General features: G+C 34.7%; 1 protein-coding gene across 1 annotated transcript in view; it reads right to left on the reverse strand.

Annotated features, from left to right (window-relative positions):
- Positions 1 to 1,288: 1,288 nt before the first annotated feature.
- Positions 1,289 to 17,034, reverse strand: part of LOC107722906 (potassium voltage-gated channel subfamily H member 2-like) — a 60,236-nt gene continuing 44,490 nt past the window's right edge. Inside the window, exons 10-15 of the mRNA XM_016531406.1 lie at positions 16,270 to 16,475; positions 16,096 to 16,180; positions 13,300 to 13,512; positions 9,327 to 9,483; positions 4,604 to 4,781; positions 1,289 to 1,869 (exon numbers count right to left, since the gene is read on the reverse strand). Of these exons, the coding sequence (XP_016386892.1) occupies positions 1,621 to 1,869; positions 4,604 to 4,781; positions 9,327 to 9,483; positions 13,300 to 13,512; positions 16,096 to 16,180; positions 16,270 to 16,475 (1,088 nt within the window). The 3' untranslated portion in view covers positions 1,289 to 1,620. The remainder of the gene's footprint in view (positions 1,870 to 4,603; positions 4,782 to 9,326; positions 9,484 to 13,299; positions 13,513 to 16,095; positions 16,181 to 16,269; positions 16,476 to 17,034) is intronic.

Here is a 17,034-nt window from a genome sequence, read left to right on the forward strand (position 1 = left end):
TTAAAAAGTATGTTTGTATTCCATATTATGATTATTACACATGTGGCCGTCTTGTACGCCAGTGCTTGCAAAGAAGCCTCTCAATGTCATTGTTTTATGTCGTGCAGAGTTTGGTTCAAGCTAGCATGACCATGTGCAAATAAACCTAGTCAATTAGAGAGGAGTGCATTCAGTGATTAGCTCTGAAACATGCCGACATACAGTAAACCTGCTTCCCAATATGTTGCAGTAAACATGCAACACGTAAAACCTTCAGCCAAGCATCTCTTTTCATTTAATAGTGGGGTATCATGTACAGTGGGTACGGAAAGTATTCAGACCCCCTTAAATTTTTCACTCTTTGTTATATTGCAGCCATTTGCTAAAATCATTTAAGTTAATTTTTTTTCCTCATTAATGTACACACAGCACCCCATATTGACAGAAAAACACAGAATTGTTGACATTTTTGCAAATTTATTAAAAAAGAAAAACTGAAAAATGCTCAGTATTTAGTAGAAGCACCCATTTGATCTAATACAGCCTACATGGCAGCTAATTAAGATTCCCAAAAATTAAATTGAATAAAAAAATGCAAACAAACCAATATTTGGCTACAGTGAAGTCCAAAACTCAGATAATATTGAAAACTTTTTTTCATTTATATATTAAATTTTATGATGTAAAATGAATTTACATCAAAATTAATAAATGAATAACAATTCACATTTATGTGTATGCTGCAATTTAACTTTTCAAATTCAAATGGACTTTTTTGTCCAAAATATTTTGTAACATAATGTTTAATTCTAGTGAAAAATGTACTAAATTAGACAATAATGCAAATAAATAAATATAAATAAAATATAAATATAAATAAAAAATTAAATGACTATATTTAATAAAATAAAAAAAATAAAAAAAATCTAAATAAATATAATAATTTGTACTAGTGGGGTCCAAAACTGAAAGCACATTGAAAATTGAAAATTTTCCATTCTTTAAATTTACACATGAAACTTGGATATAAAATGAACTGAATGAATAAAAATTATTTATTATTTCTATAAATAATTTTGGTTTCACATGTTTTTCAACTGAAATTTTTTCTATTTTTGTCAAAATGATGTTTTATTTTTAAAATATATTCAAAATATTTTGTATAACATTTTTATGTTTAATTGTAGTGAAAAAAGCTTTATTAGAAAATAATAAAAATTAATTAGTGGACCACACTGTACACTATATAATTCTACAGGGTTCTGCTAATGGAAGTGTAAAATGATAAAACAGGGAAGAGATTCTGCCAGTATGATATGTTAACCACCATCAATGTCCTGAGTCTCACACCAGTGTAAAAGTGTGCAGAACACATGTATGTGGAAAAGTGTCCAAGACACTCCAAGAAATGTCTTTGACTTCCTGAAAACGGAAGTGTGGTCCAGAATTCCGTTCCAAATCTTCCTCGACGGCATCGAGGAGTGTAACGCAGGAGAAGGAAGAGGAAGAGGAAGCAAATGTACAGGCGAGAGCCAGCGGTGAATCTTAAGTTGTATTAGTATTAAAGTTTTGGCCAGTGCCTGTTTTCAAAACGTCCTTTATGCCTCCAAGAAGGTGTGGAAGAGCTGTGGGACGTTCTGGTCAGTGCAGTCCTGGATGAGACGGCGGTCTGTGGAGCTCCAGAGCGGCTGTGGTGTCTGGAAGCAGGGATCTGGACTGCTGGCGCGTCAGAGGAAGAGTCTGGCTGTTTGTGAAGCGGTACGTGGTGCTGGAGTCCTGTGAGGACCGTGTCCCGTGGCTCTGCTTTGGGTTGGAGTCCGTAAGGGCCAGACCTGACAGAGAGTCTTTGGGGTTCGGATGGATCTTTGTCATGGCCAAAAAGTCAGCGTCCTGTAAAAGAGGGATTTATTGCATTGTTTATTGGTGATAATGAACATTTTTTATGTGTATTTTAGTGTTGTGCATGATTCAGAAATGCATTATTAAAATGAAATGTCTAGTCCTTAAAGCAGCCAATTATATCCTGATTTAATCTGTGGCAATTTTTTTAGGAGTAACCTTAAGAGAAAAAAATCTTTGAAACGTGTGTGTATATGAGTGGTTTTTTTTTTAGTATCAATGAGATACTATTATAATTTTTTATTAATCGCTTTTATTTTTACATTTTTGTTTTTTATTTTAATATTTTTTAAAGTTTTAGTCATTTTATTGTGTTTTTGTCATTTTTATTATTATTTTTAATATGTCTATATAGTTTTATTTTTTATTTTCAGTTTTGGTCTCTAGTAGGGCTGCACGATATTATCGGACCGATATCGGAATCGGCCGATAATGGCTTTAAATGTACATATCGGCATCTGCTCCATATGAAAAAAAATATGCCGATATGTCTTGCCGATAAGAGGAATACCTTAACTCACATGTGCTCAGGGTGTGCAAGCAATTAGATCAGGTCAGCAGTGTGACTCATTCTGGAAGCAAAATTTTGCCTGAATGGCAATTAGATTCACTGCTTTGGATCGCTGCATTTAATCTGTGAAAGCAGGTACAGAACGACGCGATCCATGTATGATAGAGTAAACCGTAATAGCACGTGTAGTGGCAGCAGCGGCAGCCTCCCCCGGGTCCCAATGCCCGTTCGGTAAGGAGTTTTAATTCCGTAGGGGGCACTGTTGGCCTACTTTGAATAGAATGAAAGTAAAATACACAAATAACATTTAGACTGTGTTTCTGATTAAATAAAGCAGTAATTGATGTCATAAAATCATGAGTATGTTTTGATTTAAAGGTCAGAAGCTATCGCTTACATGAATAAAAAAAAATCACAAACACGACACTTGTAAATTAAATACATTTATATATACTGATTTATTCATTAATGTGTAATATGTTATTTTGTAAACAAATTGAGTTCTAAAAGATTTTCAGAATTTTTACAACTCTTGCTTTAGACCATCTACAAATGTTAAATCTTAAAATAAAATGTTAAAGTTACTACTGCATCTTTCTGAGAAAAAAATGCAGCGATTGATATACAGTTTATTTATAGTTATTTTCAAAGCTTCAATGTACTGTCATTATAAAAGAACTTCATTATTGTTTATTTAATTCTAACAAGTTCTTGTTAAGAACTTAAAAAATAAGTGCCTGTTAAAAAAACCAAATTAAAAATAATTTGCTACACTTGGTGTTGTTTCCAAACTAAAGGAAATATATCGGCATCGGCTATCGGGCAAAATGAGTTGAAAAATATCGGCAAAAATCCAATATCGTGCATCCCTAGTTTCTAGTTATTTTGGTACATCAAGTTAAACTAAATGAAAATGAGGAATGTTTCTTTTGGAATTATCTGAATTAAAATGAGGTTTTTAAAATTTATTTCAGTAAAACATTTTATTTATTTATTTATTTACTTTATTTTATCTGTGTTAACCCTGATATATATATATATATATATATATATATGTGTGTACTGTATAGATAATATTTTTTAATTAATTAAAAATATCTATTTATTTGTTTATAAAATATTTTGTATCCCAATTTACACCTACTCCTATATTTAGATTGACCATGGCTGATATAAAATGTATGAAAAATAATCAATGTCTGCAGTAGGTGGCGCTCTACAGCTGGTCATGTGATCTCATTCGAGCGTCACCAAATAACGCATACTTTTGTGCCAGTAAACACTTCTCAATGCTCTTAGAGAATCGGGGCATAAAATATGCACTTATTCATGCAATTATTTATAGTTTCTTACACTATATATAGATGTTAAAATATTTAGCTTGCATTTTTATAACATTTGAATTATTTAATACACATCTCAGATGCAGTGAAATAGATTTGTAAATGCCAAAATAAATTATTCATAAGTGAAGAAACTCCGTGTAGACCTCAAGTATGTACTGTAACTATGGACCCATCTTCAAAATGTATGACGTTTAGTAGGAGCCAGTGTTGTTGTTAATTAAATCTAAAACTAAATACTTTACATTTTCTTAGATTTCATTAATTGAAATAAAGCTAAAATAAAATTATAATACAGAAATATTAGATGAAATGCTCACCTAACTTAAATAAGTTTAGGGTAAAATAGTAAAACTGAAAAGAACAAAAATAAAAATAACAAACTTGTATACTAATTTTCAAAAATCATGTTTTTTCATTGTGCATTCCAATTAATCTCAATCAAACTGCAATTGGGTTCTTTTGATTAGGTAAAAAATAACTAAAAAATACAGATAACTAACATAATAAAACACAATAAAAACATGATTTTTGAAAAAAAAAAAAAAAACAGAGTTATCTGTTTTTGCAAATAAACTCTCTCTCCCTCTCTCTCTCTCTCTCTCTCTCTATATATATATATATATGACAAAAGTGCATAACAAAATTACTAAAACTTTAACTGAAAATGTACAAATAAAAGCTAATTCAAAATATTAACACTGTAATAGTGTGTAAATAATACTAAAATAACACTGGACTACGGTTGACAATTAACCTTCAGAAATTCGAATGATTTTCATGAAATTTGGTTTAGTTAACGGTTCAGTGTTTGTTATTGGATTGAGGATCATTAATTTCCTCATGTCTCTCATGTCTAGGCGTGTGGCACCTGTGCTGTGCAGTGCTGTGGGTTGCTGGGAACAGAAGCCACGGGCTGCACTCTGATGGCGGGTCTCTTGTCCTCGGGACCAGCTGTGAGGCTGCTGTAGGCCGGAGGTCCTAAACACGTCTGTCTCTGCAGCAGCTGCAGGATACTCTGAATGTCTGACGTCATCTGACACTCTAACCTGGTGAGACAGGTGAAACTCACCTTAAATACATACATCTGTGTGACAGAATAGTATTAATCAGCAAGGAAGCATTAGAGATTGAGCAAAAGTGACAGTAAAGACATTTGTTACAAAGTTTTCTACTTCAAATAAATGTTGTTATAACATATCACCATTGAGCAGCAAATCAGAATATTAGAATGAATTCTGAAGGATCATGTGACACTGAAGACTGGAGTAATGATGCTGAAAATTTATCTTATTTGGGACCCTGGAGTCTTAAGTCGCTGGGGTATATTTGTAGCATGGGTCAATGTATGGGTCAAAATTATTGATTTTTCTTTTATGCCAAAAATCAAGTATATTAAGTAAAGATCATGTTCCATGAAGATATTTTGTAAATTTCCTACCGTAAATATATCAAAACTTAATTTTTGATTAGTAATATGCATTGCTAAGAACTTCATTTGGACAACTTTAAAGATGATTTTCTCAATATTTAGATTTTTTGCACCCTCAGAATCCAGATTTTCAAATAGTTGTATCTCGGCCAAATATTGTCCTATCCTAACAAACCATACATCAATGGAAAGCTTATTTATTCAGCTTATGACTGGTCCAGGGTCACATTTATATAGCTCTTCTCACAAAGTGCTACTTTCAAAGTGCTTTACAGAAAAATGTCTTTAATTCTGCAAGGTCTTCATTTAGCAGTTCAATGAAAGGAAAATGATGCACAGTTGATGTGTGTTGACTGTTGTTGTCCAGCAGGGGGAGTTCTTGCACTGATCCTGTCAGTGTTGCATGCATCTGAATACTTATTTCCAATTCATCACTTTACCTGCTAAACTTTCATGATGAAGTTATTGATGACCTAGTTTATAGGGCAGAGTACAGACTGAGCGAGATGACCGCAATAGAACAGCATTTCTTCTCCGGTGAGGCTTCAAGCATAAAAACCATGAGCTGGCCTTTCATGAGCATTTCAGAAGGGCACTTTCATTATTAACACTCCTCAAAAATTGACACGTGAAGCTTGAGGAGGCATGTTCATTTTCCTTCCAGGTAATGTACGTGTGCGGAGGGAGTATGATTTGCAGTTCAGCGGTGTGATATGAGGGTTGATCAGAGTTCATTTGAAGTGTTCAATGAGCCGGCGCAGGTTTAATCTGTGTGTAAGACACACCTATTCATTAAAACAGAGAGTCATTAACCGGAGCTCTCAGGAAACAAAGGAATAAGACCATCCCTGCTTTCTTGGAGTCTGCAGGCTGGCGATGTTCCCTCCGTCTCTCATGCACTCGCAGCCCAGCAACACTCAGAAGCAAAATGATTTCTTGAGCTGAATTAAATGGTTAGCGTTTGCAGCACGGAGCATCTAATAATTTTCTGTATGGAACTGAAGCTGTAATAAATCTTGTGTGCAGAAATACACAGCGTGGATTAAATTTATGAGACGCAGACCGCATCTGTTTCAAGCTCATAGCGGCATCACGCCGAAATCCATTAATGAAGTTTTGAAACCACGGAGGACATGCTTTATTATTTTCTGTTTTGTTTTCTCAACATCATAATTTATTTTTCTTGTGATCTTTATGTACACTGAAGAATTTACTCAGCACTTTTTGCACTCAGAAATTGCTAGTAAATTTCACAAATAATTATAAAAGAAAAAAAGGCAAGTAAAATTGGATGAAACATTAAAAATTTCTAAGTAAATAAAACTGTGAAAAATTGTGAATATATATATATTAGTGCTGTCAACCGATTAATCGTGATTAATCACATCCAAAATAAAAGTTTTTGTTTACATAATAAATATACACAGTACACACACATATATTATGTATATATAAATACACACACATGCATGTATATATTTAAGAAAAATATGTTACGTTTATATATTAAATATATTTATATATTTGGTAAACACCATATATATATATATATATTTGGTTTCTACCTTTGAGGTGTATCACATTGTGACATTATTTTCTTGATTAAGCATAATTTTAACACCAAATTCTTGTTACTGGTATGTCCAGATGCTTTACTTTAGAGATTTTTGCATGTCAGATTTTTTATAATAAAAACATAGTCAGTAATTCTACTTCTTACTGTCATTCAAATTTTCCAGGAAAATGTGCTTGAGTATAATGTCACAATGCAACAAATAGTAATGGTCCAAAAACAGGCTTCATTGTCTTCAATAAAAACCTAATGTTAGATTTTTTGGTTGAATATGACCTGTACTTGTGCTTGTCAGGTTTCATCTGATTCTGTGCTATAAGACGTGCGATGTGGAGCCCAGCTGATGCAGGATTTTTGCTGCCTGGTGTGTCTTTCTCTGTAAGCCAGTGTTGCAGCTAAAAATACCACCTGCTGTGATTCTGCTCACCCTGCTGCTCCACTGTCTGTGTGTGTGTGCTTTAACTGCTGTTATCTAAACTTGTTTTGTCAGCTGAGGCTAATTTTCATGTGCATGTGAATGATAACCACGAGCAATGTTTTGTTTAGTAATGTTTGTTGCAGGCGTGCATGTGGTTAGTGTAATTTGTTGTAGTGTACGGATCCCCTGGAAACATGGAGTACTGTAGTGCACCGGAAGACTCGCACAGCTCTCACAGATGCACACAGTATTTCACCATTTCATATGTTTCTTAAAGGTCCCCTGAAGTGCCCTGAAACACGCAGCGTTATTCTATGTGGTGACATAATTTCAACTGAAACAGGAAGACCCTTTTTAAATTAGCCAATAGCGTTTTGTTTATATCTGCACGGGTCAGAGCCGTTGAGCTCGGTAAAGCCGTATTTGACAGCCACAGTCTAATAGATTACCCTCTTAGTAAAACAAAATAGCGATCATAATCATGCTGAGGCTGTGTAGTTTTAAAAGTGTTTAATATATGCCGACTCGCGCATATGATCCGCTCCGTGCGATCACGTCTCTGAAGTGCGCGCTGCCGTGGTTCGCATGACACAGTGTGAAACCAGACCTCATTTGCCCCAATCGAAAGCATATTTACACTGTCTAAATCGTTCCCCATCACCTACATTGTTCACTACGTGCGATTCACCGTACAGGAAATACTACACTGTGAACAAACCGGCGCTTCAGCGTCTATTTATAGTGTAGGGGGCGGGCGCTTCGGATTCGAGAGAGCATTTGATTGGTCAGAAGATTTGATGAGACGCTGAAGTACGAGGTGACAACAAAAAATCGTTGATCCATTTTGGCGGAAGTGACAAACTGCAAGTTTTGAATGCTTATTAAAGACTATAGAATACCCAAGACGTGTCACTCGTATAGTTTTGAATGGGGAAAAATGCAACGCTCAATATGGCCGCTCTATCGAACGAAGCCCCGCCTTCTGAATGAAAGAGCCAATCACTAATTGGTAAAGTCAGCGCGTCACTGCAGCTGCCGTTAGAAGTCCCGGTTGCTATAGAAACAGTCAATACTCTGAGAGGCATGCGCACTGGCTGATCTAGCCTGAAAAATAAGCTTTTTTTAACGCTATTTGAGCAAAATAAACATTTATGATACAGTTGTTGTCAGATTTAATTGGGGATTTCAAATATGAAATTTAATCGTAAGCTTAGTGAACAGTTTTGGAGAATTTGATGTTTCCCCATTCAAAGAGATAGGAGCTGCACTTGCATGCCCGAGAGGCGATTTCAAAGATGGCCGCCGAGTGACATGACTTGCCTTAAAGGGACTTTGTGCTTATCCACCTTTTTCTTCAACACGGAAGTAAGCCTATGGGTGAGACTTTCGGGTCATTAGCCGCTATTAGTCACGTTGGAAGTCACCTAGCTGGGACTATTTTCAGGCGCTGCGTAATATCATTGTGCCTGCTGCACCCATGGTATGGCAGCAAAGTTCCTTGATTATTACGCCGGAATGAGAGTGTTTTTTGAACATTAAAGCATGTCAACATATTCTGTTACACCAAATACACCAAATAATGATCTTTAAAAAAGCATCATATGACCCCTTTAAAAATAATTGTTTAAAAATCAGATAAATTATTACATAAAAATTTTTTATGACATTTTTATATTAAATTCTTTTAATGTATCTTTACATACATTTTTTATAATAATTACATTTAATAATTTAATTTATAATTTATGCATTTAGCAGACGCTTTTATCCAAAGCGACTTACAGTGCATTCAGGCTATACATTTTTTACCAGCATGTGTGTTCCCTGGGAATTGAACCCACAACCTTTTGCGCTGCTAACGCAATGCTCTACCACTGAGCATGAATTCAATTCACATGAATTCAAATTCTATTTTAAGTCAAAATTTAAAATGAATTTAGCTGATGCTCCACCTATGAATCATTCATTTTCAGGTAATGCCACAAATTATCTGACACAGTCCTAGTATGTAATGCCCACTTTTCCATCCATTCAGTTCCCATTTTAAATAAAATCAATCACTGTGCATTAATACAGAACATGCAATCACAATTTTGTGTTAATGATCATTTTCAATGCAGTGCAGCTCATCCAGAGCTCTGTTTCCTAATGAAGCCTGATCTGGGTTTTACCTGCTCAGGTGTTCCTGCAGTTGGTCTAGTCTCTGCTGCACTTCTCCATACGTGACGTCACAGTCCAGATCATCATCTTCAGCGGCGCCCTGCTCCTGCGCAGCTGTGTCCGTGTCTGCTTTCACACTGTCAGCTAACCATGCATCAGTCTGCATCTCTGAAACAGGTATTATATACACACATGCGTTTGTGTTCACATTGAAGCGTTGTGACATTTCATTCAGTTTTTACTTCAGACAGAATCTTTTTTGTCTTGTATCATATTTGATGCATCAGGCTTTTATGCATCATATAGTATGATACAGTCAGAATATGGAGCTAATACTTGAGGAGGGAAAAACATGAAATTCTGATAGCTTGTAAATCAGCGAGATTGTTATAACAGTACAGCAGAATACTTACGTAAAATGATATACAGTAAATATCAGCCGTCAGTCTATATCTCCAGTAATATGTCTTAGTAAGATGATATTTAAATGCTCAAAACATATATTGCAATGCAATACAATGATGATTGAGAGATGAACAAATATTTGATATTCACATTTGAACATGATTTTTCTAAAAAAAAACGATGTATGGATAATCACATAAACCTAAGTGTTCATCTTGAAATATTACTACCAAATATAAAGGTTATACTTCATAAAAATCCGATTTCACAGCAAAAAGACACACGAACCACCAACTAAAGGTGGATGTTTGTACTAAAATTATACTTAAAGGCCTTTTAGTTGCTAAAACAGTCTAAACTATCAATCAGATGACATGTAGTAGATTGTGTGCGACAGGTTTTTCAGCAAAGTTTTGATCATGTTGCTCATTCATGTCTTAGAAATGTGGTATCAGATATGATACAGTAGACTTTACAGGGTCAAAACGTTGAGAAGTCTGTTTATCTTAACTATAACATTATTTGCATTATTTATTTTCAGTTAGCATTGATTTTCTCTGTTGTAGGGGATCCTCAGAACACACATGTGGCCCATAAGAAAAGCAGAATGATGCTGCACAGGAAGAAACGGAGAAAGAGTTTGTCTCAGGTGCGTGTGAAGGGCGGCTGTCTCTGTGTTAGCGCTTGTATTGCTGTGACTTTCCTATCGCTGAGGCTCAGGACTAATAAATCTCTCACACACACCTGCTCCTACCAGAGTTAGCATTGATTTTCACTGTTGTAGGGGATCCTCAGAACACACCTGTGGCCCATAAGAAAAGCAGAATGATGCTGCACAGGAAGAAACGGAGAAAGAGTTTGTGTCTCAGGTGCGTGTGAAGGGCGGCTGTCTCTGTGTTAGCGCTTGTATTGCTGTGACTTTCCTATCGCTGAGGCTCAGGACTAATAAATCTCTCACACACACCTGCTCCTACCAGAGCCAGAAGCACACGCTGATCACAACGGCTGTGGTCAATTTCTGTCTGATCAGAGGCCGTGTAGTGAAATTAGAATTCTTCCGGTACAGATTCACCTTCATGGATGGTCGGACACTGAGAAGACGCCTGACGTGACCGGCACAGGCCGATGAGCGAGGTTTTCTTTGAAAGCACCATGTAAAGTGCAGATTGAAATGGGAGGTTGGGGCATTTTCAGAGCCTTGAAGCTTAGTAGCATCCGTTGTTTTGGTTTATTATCCTGGAAGAGATCTTTTAAATGTATAATGTATAAATCTGCTAAAGGTACTTTTAAAGTAAAATAGCATATAGATGAACTTAAAATGTCAAAAGCGACCACAGCATTTATACTCTATAAAAAGCAGCCTTTCTTTAAAGTTAGTGTTAGTGTTATTTTAGTATTGAGATACTATTATAGTTTTAATTCATATTTTAAATCATTTGTTATATTTTAGTTTTCATTTTAATTTTGTGTTATTTTTATAAAACAAATTTTTGTCATTTGTTTTTATATATGAATAAATATGTATTCATTTTAGAATAATAAATAACAACAATAATGATAATTCTTAATAATTTTTATTTAATTTTACTTCGTTATTTTTGTGTTTATTAAAATGAAAAACAAACTTAATTTAGATAAACTAAATGAAAATGAGAAATGTTGCCTTGGCAACTAGCTGAAATAAAAAAAAAAACCTTTCTGTTACTTGAAATAAAAAAAAAATATTAAAATCACTTAAAATTATTTTATGGTTTTAGTTTTAGTTAACTTTGGTCTGCACATTAACACAGTAACTGACATAGAAGAAAGTGTTTTAACATAAAAAAAATGACATGCATCAGCTTTAAATCATCAGGGAAACTTGCCTGACCTCTATTATGTCCACTCAAATTAGATGAAGTATTGCACATAATCATGTATTATGTGTATTACATGAATAGAGTTGAAAGGAACATGCCTACAGCAAGAGCTCAGTTTGCTTTATCCACGACTGTCAATTTTATCAACATGTAACAAATACTAATAAATTATACACAACTATTAACTGGCTTTTATATTTTCAGGAACAGCTTTAAATTGGAGATTTTCAGTAAGGACAAAATTGGTCTTTTCCTCACACAAAGCTATCATATGACGTTATGAAAACATTCCAAATATTTCAGCCTCATTCTCATTCATAATACAGACCCTGGGGCCAAAACAGCATCAAGGTAAATGATTGCAGAATTGACATTTATGGATGAGCTATTCCTCTACTATTTCAAGTTTTTAAGGATCCTCAAATATGATGAACCCTGTGCAAAGTGAAACTTCCCAAAAAACATGTAACTCTCTTTATAATTTATGCATAAAACAACTATTTTTCTCACAGTATAAAAAGGTAAGAGGAATAATTAAATATAGTTGTACTCATAAGTTTACATAAAGCTTGCAAAATTGCAGAATTAAAAACCAAAAATTAAGAAGGATCATAACAATGGCATGTTTTTCAGTCTGTTTCTCACACAAAGCTATCTATCATATGACTATGAAAAGATCCAAAATATAGCGTACAATGTTGGATCACTTTTTAAACAATTTTGTTGTGCTTTTTGTCCTTTTTGGTGCTTAACAGTCTCAATCCTCATTCATACTGAAAACAGCGACGCGGGTTTGGATGTACAATTGCTTTAATATTACAATGGCATGATAATCACGTTGAGTTGAGTGTGTTTGTGCACGTGGTGGTCATTTTGCAGTGGTTGGTGGGCATTAGCTTGCGTGGCTGTAGCGCAGGAGGGAACACTGTGTGCTCAGTGAGGAGAGTTAGGGAAGAGCTGCTGCCCAACGGATTTTCCTAAAGCCTGTAAAACAGCCCGCGCTGTGCCTTAAGCTCCTGAAAGACCCTGTTTTACCATGGCATCTACTTCTCTCTCTCCCTCTCGCTCATCATGCTGCTTTAGCCTGGATTTAGGAACAGGCTGATTCGATCAATACTTTTTTTTTTTAGCGTCCGAGCTCTGCTTTCCTTTTATACCCTGTCGAGCAGTGTTTTAAGGACCAACAATGTCTAAAAAGGTTTTAAGGACGAATGTACAATGGTTTGTTTGTTTTGAAGTCATCCATCAAACCGAAAGCCTGCTGCTTCTTCACTGAAAGCACAGAATATACAGAGCATTTTAAAACGTGTGAAGGTCGATATTCTTTTTTTTACATACTACTATTGTTTTTGGCAGAGATTGTTCTTGAAGAATTCCGAAAATTAAGTTTAGCAGGGGCATCAAAACCTTTATTAAGCAAAATGGGCGTTTTGGGAACAGACAGGAGAGCGATGTCTCACAAACAAACCGCATAATGAGCACAATGTTCCTCTAGACTTGACATCACTCGCTGTTTTTGACTGACTTTGACATCTGTCTCCAATTCCCAGCCATGTGCATCTGGCCAAATGAGACTCATTTTAGAATGAATTAGGATGCAATTTATGGAGTGATTTTACTCTGTATATATGTCCCTTCAGATTTGCTGTAGAAACCCAGCGTTATGCCACAGAAACAGACAACAAGGAGAGTGCTGAGATGAACTAACATGAATCCTCACCATCATATGTCTTCTCCGTGTCTTCAGCAGGAGGACTGCAGCCCGGTGTAGAGGTGCAGCTCTGTATTGATGGAAACTCTATTATGCCTGCTCCCAGAAGCCTTTGCTGTTCCTCTCTGGAGGTGTGACGGTCCTCTGAGCTTCTCTTAGAGCTGAGACGAGACTCTCGTCGCTCCTTCCTGCACTCGCGGTCTGTTTCCTTCAGGCTTCCTCCTACGGGACGATCGGTCAGAGGTACAAAATGTACTCGAGATCAATTCTGGGACAGACTCCATGGAAAACAACAATAACACTGTCCGAACATGTTTTTTAAAAAATATACTTTGGACCTATATATATATAAAAAAAAAAAATCAAATTTGTTACAGCCAAATTTATTCGTTTTTCTCAAATTATATACATTTTTGATTTCTCTCAAATTACACAGTTAGGTTCAAACTAGTGCTGTCAAATGATTAATCGCATCCAAAATAAAAGTTTTTGTTTACATAATATATGTGTGTGTACTGTGTATATTTATTATGTATGCATGCATATATTAAAGAAAAATATCTTATATTTGTATAGTAAATATATTTATATATAATATAAATTATATAAATATAAATATATTGTAGCGAATCAGCTCATGGGGAAATATGAATAATTAATCATAACTAGTTATAATTAATTATAAATATTTAGATCCGCTGTAGATATTTACTATACACAATTATTAAGGTGCATGTGTAGTAACTGCGTTAAAATGCCCAACGAGGTAGAAAACATCTGCTGCAAGGAATTTCAAAAGGCACGGGGTGAAAAAACAGCGTTTCTTTGACATGGCGAAAACTTGAGGCTACAGCAGCACTTCTTCTTCATCGTCGTCTTGTCTGATGCACTTGTTCTAACCACGACTTCGCCCCTCCCCACCCCCCAACCATTCGAATTTCCGTAGGCGGGATTTATTTTAATGATATTCTAATGGACCGCTTTGTGACATCACAAAACCCGGAAAACAACGCTGTAGTCCAAACGAGCCGTTCGTTGTAGTTCTTGAAAAGGGATTTTTTAAAAACAAAATATCTCCCTTTAGAGTGGACTTTGAGATTTGTAACTTTGTAGATCTCTTTTATGCCCAAACATACACACTACACACTGACTAAAATTCAAAAAGTGAAAAAGCATAATAGGACCCCTTTAAGATAAAACTAAAAACATAAATGTATTAGTTTTTCTTTAGTTCAATATATATTGTTCAAACCTTACATTTTGATTTAATATTAATAAAAAATATTATTTTCCAAAAAGACAAAATCATTCATACAAAGTAATGTATTATAAAGACCCAAGCTGTACTTAATTAATATATATTTTTAATTTTATTATTTTATATTAGTTTTTATTTTTTACATTTTCTTTAGACATATAAGCCAAAATGTTCCTTAATGTAGGTCAATATAATTATATATTTATAATTATTTCATTGTATATTATATAATTATAATTACACAATTATTAATAACTTTTGGCTTTTTACAACTTAATTTTACCATAAAAGCTAAATTAGATTCAACTAAATTATAATATTAAAGTAGAATTTTTACCCTAAAACTAAAAGCATTTAATGATTATTTTGATGCCTTATTAAAATATGCATACTATTTTTTGTTATGTACAAAAATAAATAAATAGTAATAATAAAACCCACACCTTTTCTAGCCAAAATTGTCCAGCAAAAATACTACTAAATGGCATAATCATTGTTAAGCATTACAGAAATTTGATTTTTTTTTCTTCTCGTTGTTTTAGTATAGTATACAAGATTAAGACATTTAGAGCTCAGAGACCGTATTTATGATCAGTGAGGTGCAAAAACTAAATGGTGTTTCCAGTCACTTTCTCAGTACATTAAGCAGCTTATAATAGGCATTTATGAGGTCAAAAACACTTCACATAAAATATATTGTCTTTCTCCTTGGAGTACAGAGTAGACTGTTTTTATGACCATAAATTTGGTTCTCCCTGGTTGTTGTAGTAGTGCATTTAAGCCATGCTAAGTGTTTTTCCACATAAAGCGTTTTAAAATGTCCCCACAGTGTTTTAAGAGCTCACCAGAGATATAGTTGTTCATCATGATTACAGCTATAAAAAATAACAGTTTATCATGCAAGAATGCTTCTTCAAACAAATCATACAACTCTGTGTGTGCTGATAGCCTATATAGCCTATATATATATATATATATAAAACTATAGGCTATCGGCACACACAGAGTTGTATGATTTGTTTGAAGAATATATATATTCTAGGTAATTAAGGTTTTTATTCATCAAGGACACAATAAATTGATCAAAAGTGACATTTCTAATGTTACAAAATATTTCTATTTCAAATAAATGCTGTTCTTTTAAAGAATCGATTAATCAAAGAATCCTGAAAATAAAATGTATTAAAATGTATCACAGTTTCCACCAAAATATGAAGCAGCACAACTATTTTAAACATTGATAATAATCAGAAATGTTTCTTGAGCAGCAAATCAGCATATTAGAATTAGAATCTGAAGGATCGTGTGACACTGAAGACTGGAGTAATGTTGCTGAATTCAGGTTTACATCACAGGAATAAATGACATTTTATAATATATCGCAATCGAAAACAATTGTAGTAGTATTTCACAATATTACTGTTTTTACTGCATTTTGATCAAATAAAACTAATCTGAACCGAAACTGGAAATTGTAACAATTTTTACCCCTAAGTTCCTGTAACAGTGGCATGGTGTAATATAATTAATAAACAGATCATATTCACCTTTGGATGGTTTGCGTTTAAAGGAGATCTTCCTTCGGCTCTTGGTCTCCTCTCCGTCTGAATCACTGGCTGGTGAATAAGTGGCCTGAACAGAACATCCCAACAACACACAATAATGATGTTTTCATTTAATTTCTTTTCTATGTTTAATTTCTAGCTGTTGATGGGAAGTACCTTTGAATTGTCATCCCGCAGGTTAAAGGTCAGCTCCAGATTGGTGAGGAAATAGTCAGCGAACTCTGGATACATGTCCAAAACCTCCAGGAGCTCCTCTCTCTGGATAGTGTGCAGGTCGCAGTAGCTGAGCGCTCGCACGTCTGCGTTCGACTTTCCGGGCTTCGCGTACAGGTGGATCATCTCGCCGAATATGTCATTCGTACCTGGAGAACAAAGGAGACATTCAGGTTTGGCATATCATAAGTCTACAATACAGATGCATGATATTTTTGGACAAATGTTGGATTATCTGCACAACTGCTGTGACAGAGATCTGTCTGTGTGCATGTGTTAGCATGCATCTGCACACGTCTGCACGGGATTTCAGATGTTGATCGTGTTTGTATAAGTGTGTCTGTGCAAGCGGTGTCAGTTTAGGTCAGAATCTGTGCATGCGGATTATCTCTGCAGAGATTATGAATCGGATGATGTCAGGTACAGTATATGTTCTCATTGAATAACAAATATTTGTTCTCTTGCTTTTGTTTAAAGGCCTCATCGTCAGGGTTTCTGCTGGACTTAATAAGGTCTTAAAACGTCTTAATTTGCACTTTCACAAATCAAGGCCGTAAAAAGGTATTAAATCAGAGCCCAAAATCTTACATTTATAAAATAATGGCATTAAATGTTGCATGCAGTACAAAAAATTAATATCATCCTTTGTATTTTCGTCTTGTTTCCAGTACAAATATCTACATTTCCTTAAATCAAGATACATTTACT

This window comes from Sinocyclocheilus rhinocerous, unplaced genomic scaffold (assembly GCF_001515625.1).
Source record: "Sinocyclocheilus rhinocerous isolate Xijiao unplaced genomic scaffold, SAMN03320098_v1.1 scaffold934, whole genome shotgun sequence".
In the NCBI taxonomy this organism is placed as follows: domain Eukaryota; kingdom Metazoa; phylum Chordata; class Actinopteri; order Cypriniformes; family Cyprinidae; genus Sinocyclocheilus; species Sinocyclocheilus rhinocerous.